Source organism: Typopeltis vanoorti, chromosome 1, assembly GCF_054136105.1.
Source record: "Typopeltis vanoorti isolate ZY-2024b chromosome 1, IOZ_Tvanoo_1.0, whole genome shotgun sequence".
In the NCBI taxonomy this organism is placed as follows: domain Eukaryota; kingdom Metazoa; phylum Arthropoda; class Arachnida; order Uropygi; family Thelyphonidae; genus Typopeltis; species Typopeltis vanoorti.
The window spans coordinates 179,946,714-179,965,825 of NC_143549.1; the positions used below are offsets into that span (position 1 = coordinate 179,946,714).

Sequence of the window (19,112 nt, forward strand, 5' to 3'; positions counted from 1 at the left end):
GACAACCTCACCACATGCCTCTGTGGCTGAATCAATCAGGGTTTTCTTCATGGCTTGCCACTGAATCTCCAAGGTTTGGTTCCTGTTTTGAAACTCTTTCATTTTTTCTTCAATAATCTATGTGTATTTTTGTCTACAGTTCACATCTGATAGCTGCTCAACTTTTATTCGCTGTAAAACTTTCTTACATGTTATTCTTTTCAATATGAAATTCAATTTTATCCTGCTCAAGACTAAATAGTGATCACTTCCAATTTAAAATCCTCTATACACTCTTGTGTCCTGCACCAGATAGAAAACATTACTATCAGCAATAACGTAGTCAATGAGACTTTTCTTATTCCTAGCTCCTTCTCTCTATGTGTATTTGTGCACATTTTTATGTTGGAACATGGTGTTAGTTATAACCAGTGCATGTCCTGAGCAGAAATCCAACAGGTATTTGCCATTATTATTAGCTTTGCTCTTTTCTCCAAATTTTCCCAAAATATTTTTGTGTCTGTCAATCATTTCCTACTGTGCTATTTAGAACCCCAACAAGGACCAACTTTTCCTTTTTCATTGTGTCAGTTGCTTTCACTAAAGGCTCAAACAATTCCTCCACTTCTACCTTCTGTGGGACCTTCTGTGGGACCATAGGCACAAATTTAAGTCTCATTATTCAGTTCCCCATTCTGATATTTGCCCACATCGCTCTACTTGAGAATGCCTGCCATTCAAGAAGATTAGCCTCATATTTTGTGTTGAATACTATGGCTACTCCTTCTTTTCCTTGATTGTCATTGCCTGAATATAACATTTTGTATTTATTGCTCAGAACGATCTCACCAGTTTTTGTCTTTTTTGTTTCAGTCACCCTTATTATGTCGATCTGGTACTTATCTAATTCCTCAGGTAGCTCCATTTCTTTGCCATTCAGGCTTGTTATGTTGATAGTACCGATCTTTAACTTTGGTGATACTGAGTTGGGATGTGTGCTTTCAGATTTGTTCCAGTAGCTGACTTTTCACTGTTCGCCTTGGTTCCCTGGCGAATACAACGGAGGCGTTATTTAACCAGACGACGCCCCAGCCAGCATGAAATTTTGTCATGTTGTACCATCATTTTGTATATTGGTTTAAGCCAATAAGTATACAATTTGGTCGGCTAAATCCCAAATTGCCAGCCCATCCTCGTTTGTTCAATATCCAGGTAGATACCCAACAGGGTGCACCACGAGAAGGTGAGGATTGGACATTAGGTTAGAAGCCCTGTTCACTTTTCTTCATTCCTTTAATGGCTATGTGGGGATCTCCTCTCAGTTATACAGCTTTGACCTTTAAGCACCTCTGTAATATTTGTTTGAACTTAAATTACTTTACTTCAGTTGTCTGAAGTGAGGATTACTACAGATAATGGAACAAAATCTCAATGATCTGTAGTACTTTTTTTTTTTTTTTTTTAATTTTATAGCTGTTCAAATCCTACTATTATATGGGATAAATGGAGTATCTTAGAACAATATATATAGCCTGTACTTAAGTTGTAAATGAATTCAGTGAAGTACAAGTAGATCGTTTAATGTAAGCTCATGTATAAGACATCTGTATGTGGAGAAAGAAAGTGGCATTAAATCTAATATATTAATCCAAAATATTGAGCTCCTCTTCTTATGTTATGCAGATGATGATACATTCCTAAATGAATCCAGTACAGGTTTTAAGTCTCTTTAACTAAATTGAATAACTGCTGTAAGAAACTTGACATGAAAATCAGCAGTAAAAAGAACAAAAACTGGCAAAATAAGCAGGAACATGGAAAAAAAAACAAAAAAAAAACTATATTTAGTATCTATTGGAGTAAAATATTTTTAGCCATTTTGGCACCGTTTTTATTGACAGTGGCAAATTAAATATGAAAATGGACATTAGATTAGGCAAAGGTATGTTAGGAAGTGAAATTAATAAATATAGATGTAATAAGAAAGAGAGAAATTAACAAGAAAACTAAATTAGCAATATGCATAACTTGGTTGAAATTAATTTGAAATTACAAAGCTGATCCAAGGTGCTATAGTCACTTAAACAGAATGAGAGAGATTGAGATGGGAAAAGCCAGCAAAACAGAGTGTTTGATGGCATTAAAAAGAGCGAGATGGATTGATGCAGTTGATATGGTTAGAAACAGAAATGTAAGATTTGATAATACTGAAATCTCATGGGGAAACAATATTTTGAAAGAAAATTGTTGATAAGAAACTAGTAATAATGTCATCATCATCATCATCAAATTCCTGCCTTGTACCCTCATGGGGTGTACAGGATATGATAGTACTACATGAAAAAAATTACATCATTATTAATTTCCTATCTATAAATTTCCTCCAAATCAGTCTGTTACTTGTCAAGACTCGAACATTATCAGATCTTATATTTCTATCATCTAAAGCACTTTGTACCGTATCAATCCACCTATATCTTGGTCTTCCTCTGGGTCGTTTTGCTGCCAACCTGGCAGAGAACACTTGTTTTGCTAATCTTTCCTCGCCCATTCTGTTTAAGTGACCATACCACCTGAGATTAGCTCTGCTAACGCATTCCTGGATGCTGACAATGTCAAGTTCTTTCCTAATATCCTCATTTTTAATATGATACTGCCATTGATGCCATCTGTTCACGCCTATAATCTTTCTCAGGACTCTCATATCTGTGGTCTCTAGTCTTTGGTCAAGTGTTTTACTTCTGACCCAGCTCTCAGATCCATAAGTTAAAACTGGTTTGAACACTATCTTGTATACAGCTAATTTAGTGTTCCGACTAATTTCTCTCTTATTCCATATGAATTTATTCAATTGACTTCCCACCATACCAGCTTTGCTGATTCTGTTGTCTATTTCTATATTTAATTTACCATCTTCAGTAAAAATCGTGCCTAAATAGCTGAAATGTTTTACTTGTTCCACAGGTTCTCCATTGACAACACAGTTGACATTTTCAATGATTCTGCCTATTTTCATTGTCTTTGTCTTTTTATTGCTGACCTTCATACCATATCTATTACAACAGCTATTCAATTTAGTCAGAGAATCTTGCAGACTTGTAGCGGATTTATTTATAAGTATAACATCATCCGCATAAAGCAAAGAGCTGACATTAACATCTCCAATTTTGATATCATGTTTAATACCACTTTCCTTCATAATGTGATCCATATAGATAATGAATAACAGAGGGGATAATGTACATCCTTGTCTCACACCAGATTTAACTTTAAACCATCTTCCTGTACTTCCTTCAATTCTAACTGCTGACTTACAACTCAAATAAAGACTAAGTATTGCTTGATATAATGCCCCATTGACACCAAATAACTGCAGCGTATTGAATAGCTTCTCTCTTGGTACCTTGTCATATGCCTTTTCCAGATCGACAAAACTTAAATACAGATCTTTGTTATATTCCCATGCTTTCTCGACTATTTGTCGTAAAGTGAAGATCTGATCCTGACAGCCTCTATTTGCCCTGAATCAAGCTTGTTCTTCACCAAGCTTTTCTTCCACAATTCTTCTCAACCGTTTCTCAAGTATACTTGCATAGATCTTGCCAGGAACACTCAGTAGGGAAATACCTCTGTAATTCTCACATGCAGTTTTATTTCCCTTTTTATATATGGGTACTATGAGAGCTCTACTAGAAGATGGGCATATCAAACAGTCTACCCCAAACCAACACACACTGGATGCTACCTTCATTTCAAATCAATTCACCATATTTTCCAGAAGCTCAGCATATAATACACATGCTCAGAAATAGAGCCATAACATCATTTCAGAAGAAAAAGAACTCTATGATGAACTTACTCATATATCAGAGACATTAATAAAAAATGGCTATCCAAGGAATTAAATCAACAAGATTCTTCATAGCAACACCCCACAACAACAACAACAACAACCTACCATTACTCAATACAGATCATCCATACTTATTCCTTATGCAGGTACAGTGTTGAAAAAGATTGCAAAACTTTTTAAGCCTTTCAACATCAGAGTTGCATTCAAACTGGTCAAAACTGTCCATGACGTTTTAAGATCACCAAAAGACATTAATGCTTTTTTCAAACACACTGGAGTGTACAACATCCCATGTGCTTGTGGTCTAAACTGTATAGGGCAGATGGCGAGAAGCCTCGAAATCTGAAAAAAAGAACATATAGGATGTTAATAACAACAAAACAGACAACTCAAGTCTAGCCCATCATTTCGTGATTACTAACCATACCATTGATTGAGATAGCAGCTCCATGCCTTATCTAGAAGAAGACTTCTGTTGTAGAAACTTCAAGGAAGCCATTGTAGTCCTTCTTTCTGGAAAAAATCTTAACAGAAACCAGGGAATGATAATAACTGACATATGGAAAACCTTAATAAGATCACTCAGACTATCAGAATTTAATTTTGCTCAAAACTATACAGCATGCTCTCACAACAGTGACTAACACAACACGCTGGTCATGTTATGCATTTTGCCTTAATTTTTAATTTATATGATAGTGTCACTCCATTTTCTCTGTATTAGCCACTTTGAGTTTTCAGATCACCACGTTTTAAACATCTAATGCCAAAACATTTTGGCATTAGATGTTTATAAATCATGGTCAATTAAATATCAATATATATTTCATTGTAGTTATATGTTTGAATGACCAAATATAATCTCAACAATGAACAATTTTATTTAATTTTCTTTATAGTTTTCTTATTGTTCATTATTTTACAGGAAGCCCTGCAGGTTGTGGAAAGGGTGTTCAGTCAAATGATAATTTAAAAGATACATCTAACAAAGTCCTTAATATAAAAGTAAGCAGAAATTGGAGTTTTAATTAACTGCTTCTACTTGTTGTCATGATAACTGTAATTGTTTTTATATCAACAGTCATTTGTTTAGCAGTGATATGCTTTCTTACAGATATGTGGTTCATTAATGCATTTGGATAACAAAACAATAGTTTATTTGATAAGTGGCAGTGACTAGCTGTGCCTTCCACTTTGGCTCCAAATTAATACAATAAGCCATTGAAAGAAAATTGTGTGATACTCAGTTATTTCAGCTCCTTTAATATAATATATGATTCAGATGTTGAAAGTTCAGGCCAAAATGCTGGTCATTGCTCTAGTACAGCGATTTTTAGTCGATGTGCCTCGAGATCTGTGAAAACAAATTAATTGAAAGAAATAATGTTGTAATTTGTGCATTTATTTATTAGTGTCTGGTCTTTGATCCACACTTGAAGCTCCCTTATTTATATTTTACGAAACTTACAGTTGGTGAATCAGTTTAAAATTGTGTGTTAATTAGCTTTAATCTTTTGATAAGTGCGTTCACAAATAACTTCATTTAATTCTCTTATTTTTAAGGTAACTGGTAAGAGTTCTTTTCTTTTATTTTTTTTTTAAATTCAGTTAATTTTATTCAATAGTATTCCTTTAACATGGATAAATTTGTAATAAAAAAAAACGAAAATTTGAAGACAATGAAGAAAATGAAGCTAGTACGTTGAAAGAAACAAAAAAGAAAGAAGAAAGGGAAGCTAGTTTTGTCAGCACATTAGCAGCTGATACCATATCTAGTATTGGTTCTTCTAAAACTAAATTAAAAACTAACGTCCACCATTATGACAAAAATTATTTGTCATTTGGCTTTAATTCCAGTCAAGAAGATCTGGCACGTCTCCTACATGTGTAGTTTGTGGTGAAAAATGAGCAAACAGTGCTATTCCAAGTAAATTAAAAAGACATTTACAATCTAAATATTCTAACTTGAGCAAAAAAACTGACTGAATATTTTAAGACTTGTACCAGATAAAACTATTCAAGCAAAAAGGTGGGCTAAATTTGAAACTGTGTCCAAAAAAGCCCGAGAAGCCAGTTACGCAATCACAGAAATTGTTGCTAAAAAAATGAAATCTCACACAATTGCAGAATCTATAATTCTGCCAGCATGCTGTAAAATTGTTAATATCATGTTTGGCTAGGAATATGAAAATGAGATTTTAAAAATTCCTGTCAGATAACACCATTTATCAACATATTCAGGTTTTGGCCAAAGATGTTGAGTTGCAAGTGGTATCTCACATTAAAGAAGCAGATATGTTTGATATTCAGTTGGACAAATCAACTGATAAAGCTCAACTTCTTGCCTTCAGTAGATTTATTCATAAGGAAGATATTATAGAACAGTTTTTATTTTGTCGACCACTGCCAGAAACAACGAAGGGCCAAGATATTTTTGATGTTGTTGATAATTACTTTAATTGCCATTACTTGTCTTGGGATTCTCGCATCGGTATTTGCATCGATGGTGCCCACTCGATGTCAGGAAATGTAAAAGGATTTGTTACACTGGCTCATAATAAGAATCCTAGAATTATTTTTACACATTGTTTTCTCCACAGAGAAGTACTAGCATCAAAATCATTGGTACTTGAGCTTAAAAAAAAGTACTGGATGAGACTATCAAAATTGCCAATTATATAAAAGCCAGGCCTTTACAATCGAGATTGTTTGCAGCACTATGTCAATGAAAGCTTCTTACATGCAGTTGTTAATACATACAGAAGTGAGATGATTATCTCATGGACATGTTTTATCAAGATTTTATGAACTCTAGAGGAAATTCTAATTTTTTTGACAACTCAACAATGTGAATTATCAGATTTTCTTAGCGACGAGCTTTGATGCAGTAAGGTTTCCTTTCTTTCTGATTTATTTCAATCTTTAAATATACTTAATAAAAGTATGCAGGGAGACTGTGAAAACATTCTTACTTCCACTGACAAAATTAACGCATTCAAGAAAAAACTAATTCTTTGAGAAGGAAGAATTAGAAAAGAAAATGCAGTAAATATGTTTGAACTAATGAAAAAGTGCAAACTGAATGAAAATCTAATAGATCTAATAACTACCCTATGAAAGTGAAAATTGGTCACCAACTAAGAATGAATTCTCTAGACCTTCGTTCTGGGGCCGTCTCCTTTTCAGACACTGACAAATTTGTTTTTTGAAGCTGCGCCAGTCAGAGTCTTAAGACAGAAAAATCCTTGTTCAGAGAAACCTTCCTAGAATCTTAACACCTATTTTTCCTTACTAAAGTTCTACAACATCTCTAGGATTCTTAACTTGCAGTCGTGACTCTAACGTTCTGAACCTATGAGTGAACATCATCACTCATAGGTTCAGATTTTATGAATGGTAGGTTGGTCTCATGCTCAGGAAAAACTCAGGTTTACATAACAAAACATGTTTATTAGGATCTTAGAGCACTTACATTTAGATCAAACATACACAAGAATTTAATCAATTAAACACTAAATCAAACTGGCGAATACAAGTGAATATTCTAATAAATAATCAACAACTCTCGCCTCTAAGTTAATCAATGATACACATAACATTCACAATACAAAATTTTAATTAGATTCTATCTACAATACTAGCTCCTCATATTAATTTGGGAACACACATGTGCATAAGTTTTCAGACAACCAGTCTAATGAAAAACCAACAAATTGCTGAGCATATTAGTCATTCAAAGTTCCCTAAGTATCTGTCCATAATTTCCTTTCCACTAGAAACTGATTCACCTTTTCTTCTAATACAATTGGAAAATAAGTAAGAAAGTTCTGTACGTTACCATCACTGTGTTTGATTACCGTCTCCGCCTGGTCCGACTTCTTTTGTTGGATACGACTCTACACTTTCAACAGGTTGCATCCACGTGGAGGTCATGTTGTTCATCCGATAAGGCCTTTCTCTGCACTTTAGTGATGCTAGCGTTCGTCTCGATCTCTAGTGGGTGACTCTGGTCAGTTTTACCATCTTTGGGAAAAAGTCTTCCGCTGCCTCATTCCGGTAGGCCTTCTACCAACGGCCTGAAACCGTAGATGCCGACTTCTCACGTACTGTCTGTCCGGTACCCATCAAGCATCCACGAGGGAGAACTCGTCGTCCGACATCGTAGTACCTTCTTCCACTGGTCACCAACCGCAGGTCCAAGCTAGAACAGGAACAAACTCGAGAGAGCTTGAAACTTGTGTGAATCCTTATTTATTCTATCTCCGTTGCACCCTCTTTTCTGCTGCAGAAATCTTCACACGGCACTTTCCCTTGTGCCCTTAAGCTGTTTCGCCATAACCATGCTCCTCGAGGAATGCGCTTTTCGGGGAACGCGAGCTCAGTTTGCCCTCTGCATAAGCCTTTGCCTCAGGCATTACGCTAAACTGGGTGGCTAGCATGCGACCTTCGGACTTCTGTTTACACTTGATATACAGTTTTCATAGACTACAATTTGATCGTTACAACTTACAGAATGGAATTTCTATTTAGATAAACAAAATTCATCTTTCCTTTGTACTTTACATTATTCAATTATGCTCCCTCTTACAATTTGTTTTCCTACTATAGTACAAATATCTCTTAGTTGTTATTTTATGCTTGTTAGATCTTGAATGAAATAATTTTTTTAATGAAAATTCCTTATTCGAGATCTAACACGTGCACTCTTCTGCAATTGTGACCGCAAAATTGTTCAATTTACGTTACGAAGTCGTTTCGCATGCCCCCTACTCTCCAGATTTGGCTCCCTCAGACTACTCTCTGTTTCCAAACATGAAAAAATGGCTGGCAGGAAAGAGATTTTCATCAAACGATGAGGTGATTGCTGAAACAACTGCCTATTTTGAAGAGTTGGGCAAATCATACTATATGGATGGGATCAAAAAACTCGAGCATTGTTGGACTAAGTGTATGTATAGACCTCAAAGGAGACTATGTTGAAAAATAAAAAATGTTTGTTCCCAAAAAAATTGTTTTCTTCATTTTTGCATGGACTTATCGAAGAACTCTCGTACTTATGTATGATTAGGATTCTGTATAAAGAAAGCATACTAATGTTATTTAGTTTAATGACTAGAGCATCCAGAGAGGGCAACTGTTGCAGAAATCTCTTTTAGTATGTGGATAATTTTCATATAAGTAAGAAATGTTTATTGTATTTACAAGAAAAAAACTTTAATTTCTCTCTCTCTCTCAAGAAACTAATGTCCAAGTTAATTTTTTTTCTTTCAGTCACTTAATATAAGTGAAAATATTAGAAAAGCAGAAAGAGAATTAGTCAAACTTTCTCAATCATTGACAAGGCATAAAGACAGGTAACAATAGTTTAATTTTCCTTGAAGTGATTTTAAAGAATAAGTATGATTAATCTTGTGCATGGTTTTAAACATGAAATTAAATATATATATATATATATTTTTTTTTTTGTTTGAGTATTTAAAATTTTTGATTAATAAATTTCCAGACATTTAAGACAGTTTTTGTTCTAAAAATATGCATGGATGTGCAGAATTTTAGAAAATAATATATATACTGGGGAAAGGACATTCAACATCTTCTGGTGGAAATACATGCTAAGATAGATTATGTGAAGTATGATTATGTGGCCATGGCACCATGCAGCTAACAGACAAACTATATTGGTCAAAATAGTCTTGATTTCTTTAGCTGAGTTCCCAATGAAACTAAACTGGAGATGCCAGAAGTGTTCTGCAAGAATTTACATGCAGACTCTGTTTTATCTTGCAATTCATGAGACAAGACTGTAGCAGATCTCTTATGCGAACATCTTATTCTACCTCATTGCACAGATGACTAGTCATTGTCATTTCATATCTATGCTACTTGTATTTGGAGGGAGATGACTTCACATCAAATTGCCTAAGTATTCGATAATGTACAAGACATCCCCTTTTGGATGTGTATGTTACCATGCATTATGGGAAGGGTAGGTAAACGTTCTCAGAATTTTCATATCTGTAGTCTCCAGTCTGATCAAGTGTTTTATGTCTAATCCAGCTCTCAGATCCATAAGTTAAAATTGGTTTGAACACTGCCTTGTATACAACTAGTTTAGTGTTTTGACTAATTTCTCTCATATTCCATATAAATTTATTCATTGATTTCCTAACATACTAGTTTTGCTAATTCTGTTGCTTATTTCCATATTTAATTTGCCATCTGCAGTAAAAATAGTGCCTGAATAGCTGAAATATTTTACTACTTCTATTGGTTTTTCATTTAGGATGCAGTTGATGTTTTCAGTGTTTCTGCCTGATTTTCATACCAAATTAGGTATTTACAGTAGGTATTCAGTTTAATCATCCTGCCAACTTGTACCTAATTTATTTAAAAATACTACATCATCTGCATCAATTAAAGAGTTGAGAATAACATCTTCAATTTTTTATCAGGTATAATATTATTTTCCTTCATAATATGATCCATATAGATGATCAATAACAGTAGAGGTAATGGACACCCTTGTCTTCTCACATTTGATTTAACATTAAACCATCTTTCTGTAACTTCTACAATTCTAACTGCTGATGTACAACTTAAATATAGACTCTGTAGTGCTCAATATAATGTCCATTTACACCATGTAACTGTAGCAATTTAAAGAGCTCTTTCCTTATTACACCTTTTCCAAGTCTTCAAAACTTAAATACAGATTCTTGTTCTACTCCCATGATTTCTTAACCAAAGTGAAAATCTGATCTGACAACATCACATCAAACTGCAAAAGTTTACCTAACAAAATAAAGAATTTGTTTTGTTAGCATTCAGGACTGTGCTAGCAGGGCTAATATGAGGTGTTATTGTCACGTAAACAGAATGGGAGAGGGAAGGTTAACAAAATAAATTCTTTGCCAGGATGGCAGGAAGAAGACCTAGATCTAGGTGGATTGATAGAGTAAGAAGTGCCTTAAAAATATAAATATAAGACCTAATAATATTGGAATCCTCACAGATAATGGATTAATTTGGGGGAAAATTGTTGATAGGAAGTTAGTAATGATGTTACTTTTTTGTGTATACTACTATCATAATATCCCGAACATCCTCCCCCCCCCCGAGGATATGTGTCATGGATTTTGATGATAAGGATGAACTCCTAAAAACATTCTGTGTACAACACAGAATGTTTTTAGGAGTTCTTTTAGCAAATCATTCACTATAACAAACTGTTCCTGTTTCCTATGTGTTTGCCATAGTGAAAATCAGCTGTATAGGAAATATTTTTTTTCTATTTAAAAATGTATCCACAATGATTTAAAAGCAAAATGCAATTTTCTGTTGTCGTATGTTGTGAATTATATTGGGATAACTATCGGTAAACTCAAAATATCCTAATAATAACAGAATTGACAGTTTGTGCATGTGGATCCTACCCACAACAAAAGGTTTGTTAATTGATGTTATTCCATGTATTAAATTCTTATTATAAGATACATATGCATGGAATATTTCTCTATGTTATAAGAGAGAAAAATATTGTTAATGTAAATCAATTTTTTTTATCAAACAGGAACTAAAATCTCTAGTATATCAAATAATCCAGCTTTTGTCTATTAAGTGAATGACCTGCTACAGATAATTAGATGCTAGATGTATGAGAATATTTATGTTGGTTCAAATCAAAAATCATGCTCCTTTAAGTAGAAGGGAGGAAAGGCATAAAAAAAAAAAAATTTGCTCACTTTGTTTGTGTACTATTATGATTAGTATCAACTGAGACCTCCAAGGAGTCAAAGAATCATCGAGGAAGGCCATAGATCACTCAATCAAATATCATATCTTTTCTTAAACTCATTCACACTGAGTGCACTCACTTCTTCAACAGGCAGACTGCTTGCTCTCTCATTCCTTTTTGAACTCCTAGCTAACCGCACACACATTTAACTTCTGGATTGACCTTTGTCCTCTTCTCACCTTTTGTATAAGCAAAAAATTTCATCATTTGGTAATGTACCACACCCTTTCGGAAGTTTATAGACCACTATCATATTACCCCCCCCCCTACTGTTTACCAGTGTCTGCACTCCAGATACTCTCAATATGTCCTCATAATATGCATTCCATAATCATGATATCATCTTCGTTACTCTTATTTGCACCTATCTGCAGCTTCTTTGTCACCTCCAAACACAGGAGACCAAATCTGCACACAGTAGTATAAGTATGGTCATATCCAGACTTTATAAATGACTTCCTTATCCTTGCATAGCAGTGTTTGTTTTAATTGCAATTATTCTCTGAGTTGTATTTGCAGTTTTTTCTATCTGACTTTTGAATTTAAAATTTCTATCCACCATAACCAGATCACTAGCCTCATCAGCTTCTTGTAGCATAACTGTGCCAATGTAATATGGAAATCTCATCATGCCAAAGTACATAATTTTACAATCGCTGATATTGAATTGATAGCTATTATTATTTACCCACATTTCTAGCCTATTTTTATCATTCTAACATCTCTGAATGCCTTGCCTATCTTTTCATCAGCAGCAAACAATTGAGCATTTTTTAGAGCCTTCCTAATATCATTAATGCATAGAACGAACAACAATGGTCCAAGAACTGATGCCTAGGGTACATCACTGATCACTTTAAATCTGGCTGATTCACACCTGCCATATACCAATATTTGGTATCTGTCTATTAACCATGCTCTTATCCAAGTCAAGAGTTTATATTCCATTCCTGTATTTTCCAGTTTATGTAATAGCCTTTCATGTATCCTATCAAATGCTTTAGCAAAATCTAATAGTATGATGAGATCCTTCGTAATTCACTTGGACAAAGGGTTTGCATGTTGTGTATGATAAGAAAAACCTTTTCCAGATGTTTTTAATGAAATAGTGAGTTAGCCTGTCTCATACAGAGGGGAGAGTTTTTCTCTTGGACACTTAGGTTTTTTTGTCCCTCAAAACAGGCAGACCATTCCCATGAACACATATCTACAGACAGGCCCAGCTGGCAGCATGTACGAACTGTGCAATATACACAGGCACCTAAAAGATGTCAAAAAATATGAGATAAGAGTTTAAACGAACAACGAATGGTACAGAATGGTACATATAATTATGAATGTATGTTGTCTTCCGTTCGGGCCCCTTCAGATCTTCCCAGAAACGAACAAATAAATTCTGAAATTGTATCCTGGACCCGATTATATCACTGTAATATTTATTAAAATTTATGAAAAGATATCTAAAATAGTTCTTTATTTTTTGATGTATCATAAATCCGCATCCAGGAATGCGTTAGCAGAGCTAATCTCAGGTGGTATGGTCACTTAAATAGAATGGGAGAGGAAAGATTAGCAAAACAAGTGTTCTCTGCCAGGTTGGCAGGAAAACGACCCAGAGGAAGACCAAGATATAGGTGGATTGATACGGTACAAAGTGCCTTAGACGATAGAAATATAAGATCTGATAATGTTGGGGTCTTGACAAGTAACAGACTGATTTGGAGGAAAATTGTAGATAGGAAGTTAGTAATGATGTAATTTTTTCATGTAGTACTGTCATATCCTGTACACCCCTTGAGGGTACATGGCAGGAATTTGATGATGATGATGATAAATCAGCTTATGATTAATCGTTGAGTTCCGTGCGAAAAAAAATTGTATAAGCAGGACTAATCCGTAGGTAATATTATACTGTAAAGCGGTTTTCATTTGTTTTTCATTTCCTGTTCGTTTTATTCACACTTTATTCAAAAAAAACTTTTTGGAAAGGTGCCAAACATTAATCGCAGACACAAGAAAAATACTAGTTGCCGATCCTGTCTACAGACATAGGATACTATCTGCAAGATGTAACAGATTAGAGCCACATCATCTTATCTTTCTACTCACATTATGGATCTCATGTAGATATCCAGAATAATCAGCCTCCTGGAGGGAGATGACATTTGACAGGACAACGGTATCATAGTGTATCTGTTCCCTTTGTCCATCTCATCCATAACATTATTATAAAATATGAGCAAGTTGCTAACACATGACCTTTCTTTAGTAAACCCATGCCGTTTTCCTTGTCAAGTATCAATCCATTTCCATATGTGAGTTCTTACTAACTTCTCTAAACTCTTCACCACCATCATCACTTCAGAGATACTGATAAATCGGTAGTCAGACACATCAGTTTTCGTACCACTATCATAACTATCTACAGAACTATTGTACGTTCTTTCCATTCTTGTGGGATTTTTCCCAAGCCGAGACTCACAAAGTGACTATACAAACATGTTAAGGGCTAAGCCATTTCAGCTGAACATGCTAGTATCCCATCTGGACTATTGCTGAATTGATATCCAGGTTATGCAACAGCTCTTGAACCTCATTCTTATGCACCTCTATCTTCTCTTCATCCAGTATAGTAGCAACATAGTGCAATGTTACATATACGTGGTCAATAGATCTTAGCAAAGTTGAGCACTCCTTATTTGAACAGTCTCATCAGCTTCTGACACAAGAGCACTGTCTGCATTCGCTCAAGTTTTCCACATTTTTTTCTTTTACTTGTAGCGTAGCAATAAAACCCCCTTTGGGTAGTCTTTGGCCCACATGGGCAATTTCTTTTCATATTTTGATTTGACTTTTTATACAATATTTGTAACTGTAATGGCCCGAACTTTATATATTTCATGACTCCTATTTTTCTTTTCATTTACATGATATTCCTTTCACATATCTTCTTATGTGTTGCTTGCTTACTAAGGTTGCACATCCATTTCACTCCCACCTTATTTGTTTTTCAGACACTAGAGACACATTCAGATACTTCCTCATTTAAGCACCTTTTCAAAATTTCCTATGCATTCTGATATCCTTTGCATTCAGTAACTGTTACCATTGAACTAAATATAGGATTCTCCTGCGTTTGTCATAATTTTCAGCTTTATAGTTTCGCATATTGTCCTGATTGGAACATTCATATAGTTAGCCGCTTCCTAGGACAGTATGCCATGATCACTGTCTTAACTGAGACCCATTCTGATGCCATGATCAAATCTAAACGTTCTATGACCTTGAGTTCCTTCTTTCACATGCTGCTTGAGAATGTTGTCTCACAACAGCTCAATAAATTCTCCTTCATTTTTATCATGAGATTTCTTGTCTGCTAATCAACGTTTGGATAATTCAAGTTACTCATAATGATTACTTACTTAGTACCCATTAGGGTAATTTGACAATGCATTTCATCATCCCCAGCATTCCACCAGCCCTATAGCAACATCCTGCCATATATATCATCCTGTTAGCCTTAGCTTCACACCAGATATCCTCAAGCTCATTTATTGTTTTCATTATTGATATTATTGAGTTTCTACCCTAACTGGACATATTGTTATACTTATTCCAGTTACTACATCTAAATCTTCTAGCTGGGTTTCACTAATGCTAATAATCTTAGGCCAAAACATATTCAGCAATGAACTCTACCTATTTTGTTGTTTCTAATGCTCCTGACATTTGTGTATAGACATAACAAGTAACCTTCTAGCTTTTTCATATACACCTAAACCCCTTTTTACGCGATAGATACGTGCTTAAAAATTACTCGTAAATAGAATTCGCATAAAAAGAACTACTGACTCCATAGAAAAAGTAAAGATTGGTTCCAAACCTGAAATATAAACAAAATAATGAAAAACATAAACATTAAATTCATTAGGATCATAAGATTTTTATTTACATTTCATGGAGAATACACATACATATAATGAATTTTAATAACTTTAAAAAAAACATATTCATTTCAGTTGTTTGCTAAGGATTCTATAAAAAAATTATGTTATTCGCTATCAGTTTCTGACAATAAACGTAAAAGCTTTCTTTTTCGTGAGACTGTAATATCACTAGAACTACTAGATATAGTATTATTGTCATTGACTTCCGCTTCAACTTGTGGAATTCTTCTTGTCATATCTTGAACAAAAGTACCACTGGTTGTTTCAGTAGTTTTAGACATGAACTCAGTTATTAATCGCTGTGTTGATACTTTAGATAAGTCGCAATATAATTCTCTGTATGAAGACATTAAGCTCACGTGAAAACTTCCCAGCACGTTCTTCATTTGGATCATGTCAGGCAAAATAATTGCCTAAATTACTGGCCAGTTTAAGACCTTCTTTAATAATATCAGCAGTAAAAGTAGGATTATCTTGATCATTATCATTAACTTCTTTGCTTTTAGTAGTCTCAGAAACAATCTCCACTATTTCATCTTCGCTAAGAGGTTTATCAATTAACAATTCTTTGATATCTGCCGACATAAGATCATCGAATCCTTCTCAGCCAATTTCACATGCCAAACTTATTATATTGGGGAATTCTGCAGTATGATTGAAGGGAACAGGAGCATTCTCTTTAACACATGCGGGCCAAATAGCTTTCCTTGAACCTGATCAATACAATCCATAATTGAAAATTTTTTCCACACATCCATAACTGACAGTGTTTCATCATCATTTAGCTTGTTCAAAACATACTGAAATGTTCGTCTGACATAATATGTTTTAAAAGTCACAATTATACCCTGATCTAGAGGTTGTAGCAATGATGTGGTATTGGGCGGCAGAAAAAAAATTGCACATTTGGGTGTTGTGTTCTATGGCAGGATGACCGGGTGCATTATCAAGAATCAAAAGCACTTTAAATTCGAGACCCTTGTCATTTAAATAGCGTCTAACTTCTGGCACAAAATGTTTGTGGAACCATTCAGTGAAAATATCAATGGTCACCCAAGCTTTTTTGTTGACCATCATGAACTGGCAATTTTTGAAAATCTATGCCTTTCATAGGCTGTGGTCTTAATGATCGATTTATGAGCAGTGGTTTTAACATCCGATCTCCTAAAGCGTTTGAACAAAATAGGAGTGTTATGCGATCCTTTGCTGCTTTGAACCCACCAACAGTTTTTTGCATTTTTAATACATAAGTTCTGTTTGGCATTTTTTTCCAGAAAAGGCCGGTTTCATCCATATTCCAAACTTGTTCACGAGTCTCCATCTTCAATTATTTTAACAAGTTTTAGTGGAAATGCTTTAGCAGCTGTTTCATCAGCAGAAGCCGTTTCACCTTTAATTTTTATATTATGAAGAGCGTGTCTTTTAATAAACTTAGCCAGCCAACCATTGCTTGCATGAAATTCATGTTTTTTCCTCAATTGAGATGAAGTATCTGGCTGCAGTTTTTTAATCTGTTCATGAAATCTCAATGCTGATTGCTTGATGGAATTTCTGTCAACTGGCATTCTTTTTTGTACATTATCTTCTATCCACATCACTAAAGCTTTTTCAACCTTTTCTAGAACAACATCTCTTGTGTATGATGATAATTTCGCACTCGATTTTGTACCAGAACATACCGCTTTTCTAATAGCCTCTTCATTTTTCTTTATAGATCTGACAGTTGATTCACGGACTCCAAAATGCTTTCGCACCTTCCCCAGTTTGAAGACGATCTAAAATTTGAATTTTTATATCCAAGGAAACGACTTTCCTTTTTTTTTTTTTTTTTTTTTTTTTTTTTTTTTTTTTTTTTTTTTTTTTTTTGTTATCAGCAACATCATATGAGAGCTGGATTAAAATCATCGGTTAATGAAATGAAAGTTTGAAAATTACATATAGCTTACCATTTATTATTTCTTGGCAAAATTAATAATTTTATAACGTGATTTTTATTTTGATTTCACTTATAAAATGCAAATGCAAAAAATGCGGTAACTGTGTTTTCTACTGAAACACCAAATTCAAACTGCTAAGAATTGCTTTTTTATGTGCAGTCAGTTATGTAATTCGGGGAATTCCCAATAAATGAAATTCGTAAGAATTTAGAATTTTCTTAATTGAAACGAGAATGCAATTCTACAAAATTCTCAGAATTTTCTTGAATTACGGATTTTTTCCTAACTTAGACTTTAGGTTGGTCACGTAAAAGTGAATAAAAATCACGTAAAAAAAAATTTTTTTTTTTTGATATCCCAATTGGCGTAAAAAAAAAAATTCGCATAAAAAGAGGTTTAGGTGTACTCATATCAACAGTCTGCTTGGCCTGGTTGAGCTACTTTCTCTTTTCTGTCCAAAGACACACTCCAAAAGTCGGAATCCAAAACATAAATTTCCATCCCTTTGCTAGATCACTGACATTCATAATCATTATCACGTCTGCACACCATAGCTGAGCTTACACTCACATTCTCACTGTTCCTCCCATGATGATCTAATTTTCATGACTTTCTGCATTAGGTCTCAACCCAGTTAATAAATTTTCCAGTCTTCTGATGCCAAGTCCATTCAAGGCCATCCCTTTTATACAAATCTTTTCTACTCCACACATTTAAAAACTTGTGTCCATTTCCTTTACACAGTCCTGTGCATTGAATCATTTTCTATCATATCCCTCCTTTTTTAACTCAGTTCTGTTGTATCATGATAATAAGCTAATAATTTCTACTCTCTCGCTCTTCTTTCTTGTTTCTTCCAACAATCCTTTCATATGCTCTCTCTCTCATATATTTATTACTACTGAAATCATTGTTTCCAACAAGCACTATCATCTTCTTTACTTTACTTTACTTTCTTCATTTGCCTTTGTTTAGTTTTTGCTCCTGGGAAGCTCCAAGTAGTGACGTCGGCAAGCACAAATTGAATTACAAATCCATACCATATTACTTTTTTTTTTTTTTTTTTTTTTTTTTATATTCTTACTTACCTTGTTGTTATTATACTTATTCATTGTTTCATTACATGCCTTTTCTTGTGGTCTCATTTTTCTTGTCCTATCTGAGTTTTTTTAATCATTTCTCAATGTAAACAAATCAGATAACATCAAGATTGCATCACATCTTTTTAGAGTAGTATGCTACATTTTGGTAATAATAAAATGACTTGCACATCCACGGTTACTGAATGTTAATTTCAGTAATCCTGCACTCATATTCAGCTGCACACCATTATGCCTTTCTCGCCAAACTTCAGTTTGTGAAGTTTATATTCAGTGTATGTGTAGTTATGTAGTTGCCTTTCCAAAGAAGCCAAGACTGTGTAGCTCTTTATATAGTATCCAACTACTACTACTTCTAATCCAAACCCTTCTATACTCTTAATCTTTAGTTGATTCGATCAGACTGCTGAGATTTCTATATTACCATTAGGTCCTTTAGCATTAGCTTTCTAGATCTTTCTGTGATTTCCATTGGATTATAATATTGTGTACAGTTAATTT

The 19,112-nt window shown here is 34.2% G+C and overlaps 1 protein-coding gene and 1 long non-coding RNA gene across 3 annotated transcripts in view; one reads left to right on the forward strand and one right to left on the reverse strand.

Moving 5' to 3' along the window:
* The window catches only part of LOC150110678 (zinc finger CCCH-type with G patch domain-containing protein-like), a 149,472-nt gene that overhangs the window by 127,892 nt on the left and 2,468 nt on the right, over positions 1-19,112 (forward strand). For both annotated transcript variants that reach the window (XM_090395595.1, XM_090395602.1), the window contains exons 12-13: positions 4,758-4,837; positions 9,104-9,186. In XM_090395595.1, coding sequence (XP_090251721.1) covers positions 4,758-4,837; positions 9,104-9,186 — 163 coding nt within the window. The remainder of the gene's footprint in view (positions 1-4,757; positions 4,838-9,103; positions 9,187-19,112) is intronic.
* LOC150110679 (uncharacterized) overlaps positions 1-19,112 on the reverse strand; it is a 62,218-nt gene that overhangs the window by 13,255 nt on the left and 29,851 nt on the right. The window contains exon 2 of the long non-coding RNA XR_016548570.1: positions 4,255-4,356. This is a non-coding gene — a long non-coding RNA (uncharacterized LOC150110679). The remainder of the gene's footprint in view (positions 1-4,254; positions 4,357-19,112) is intronic.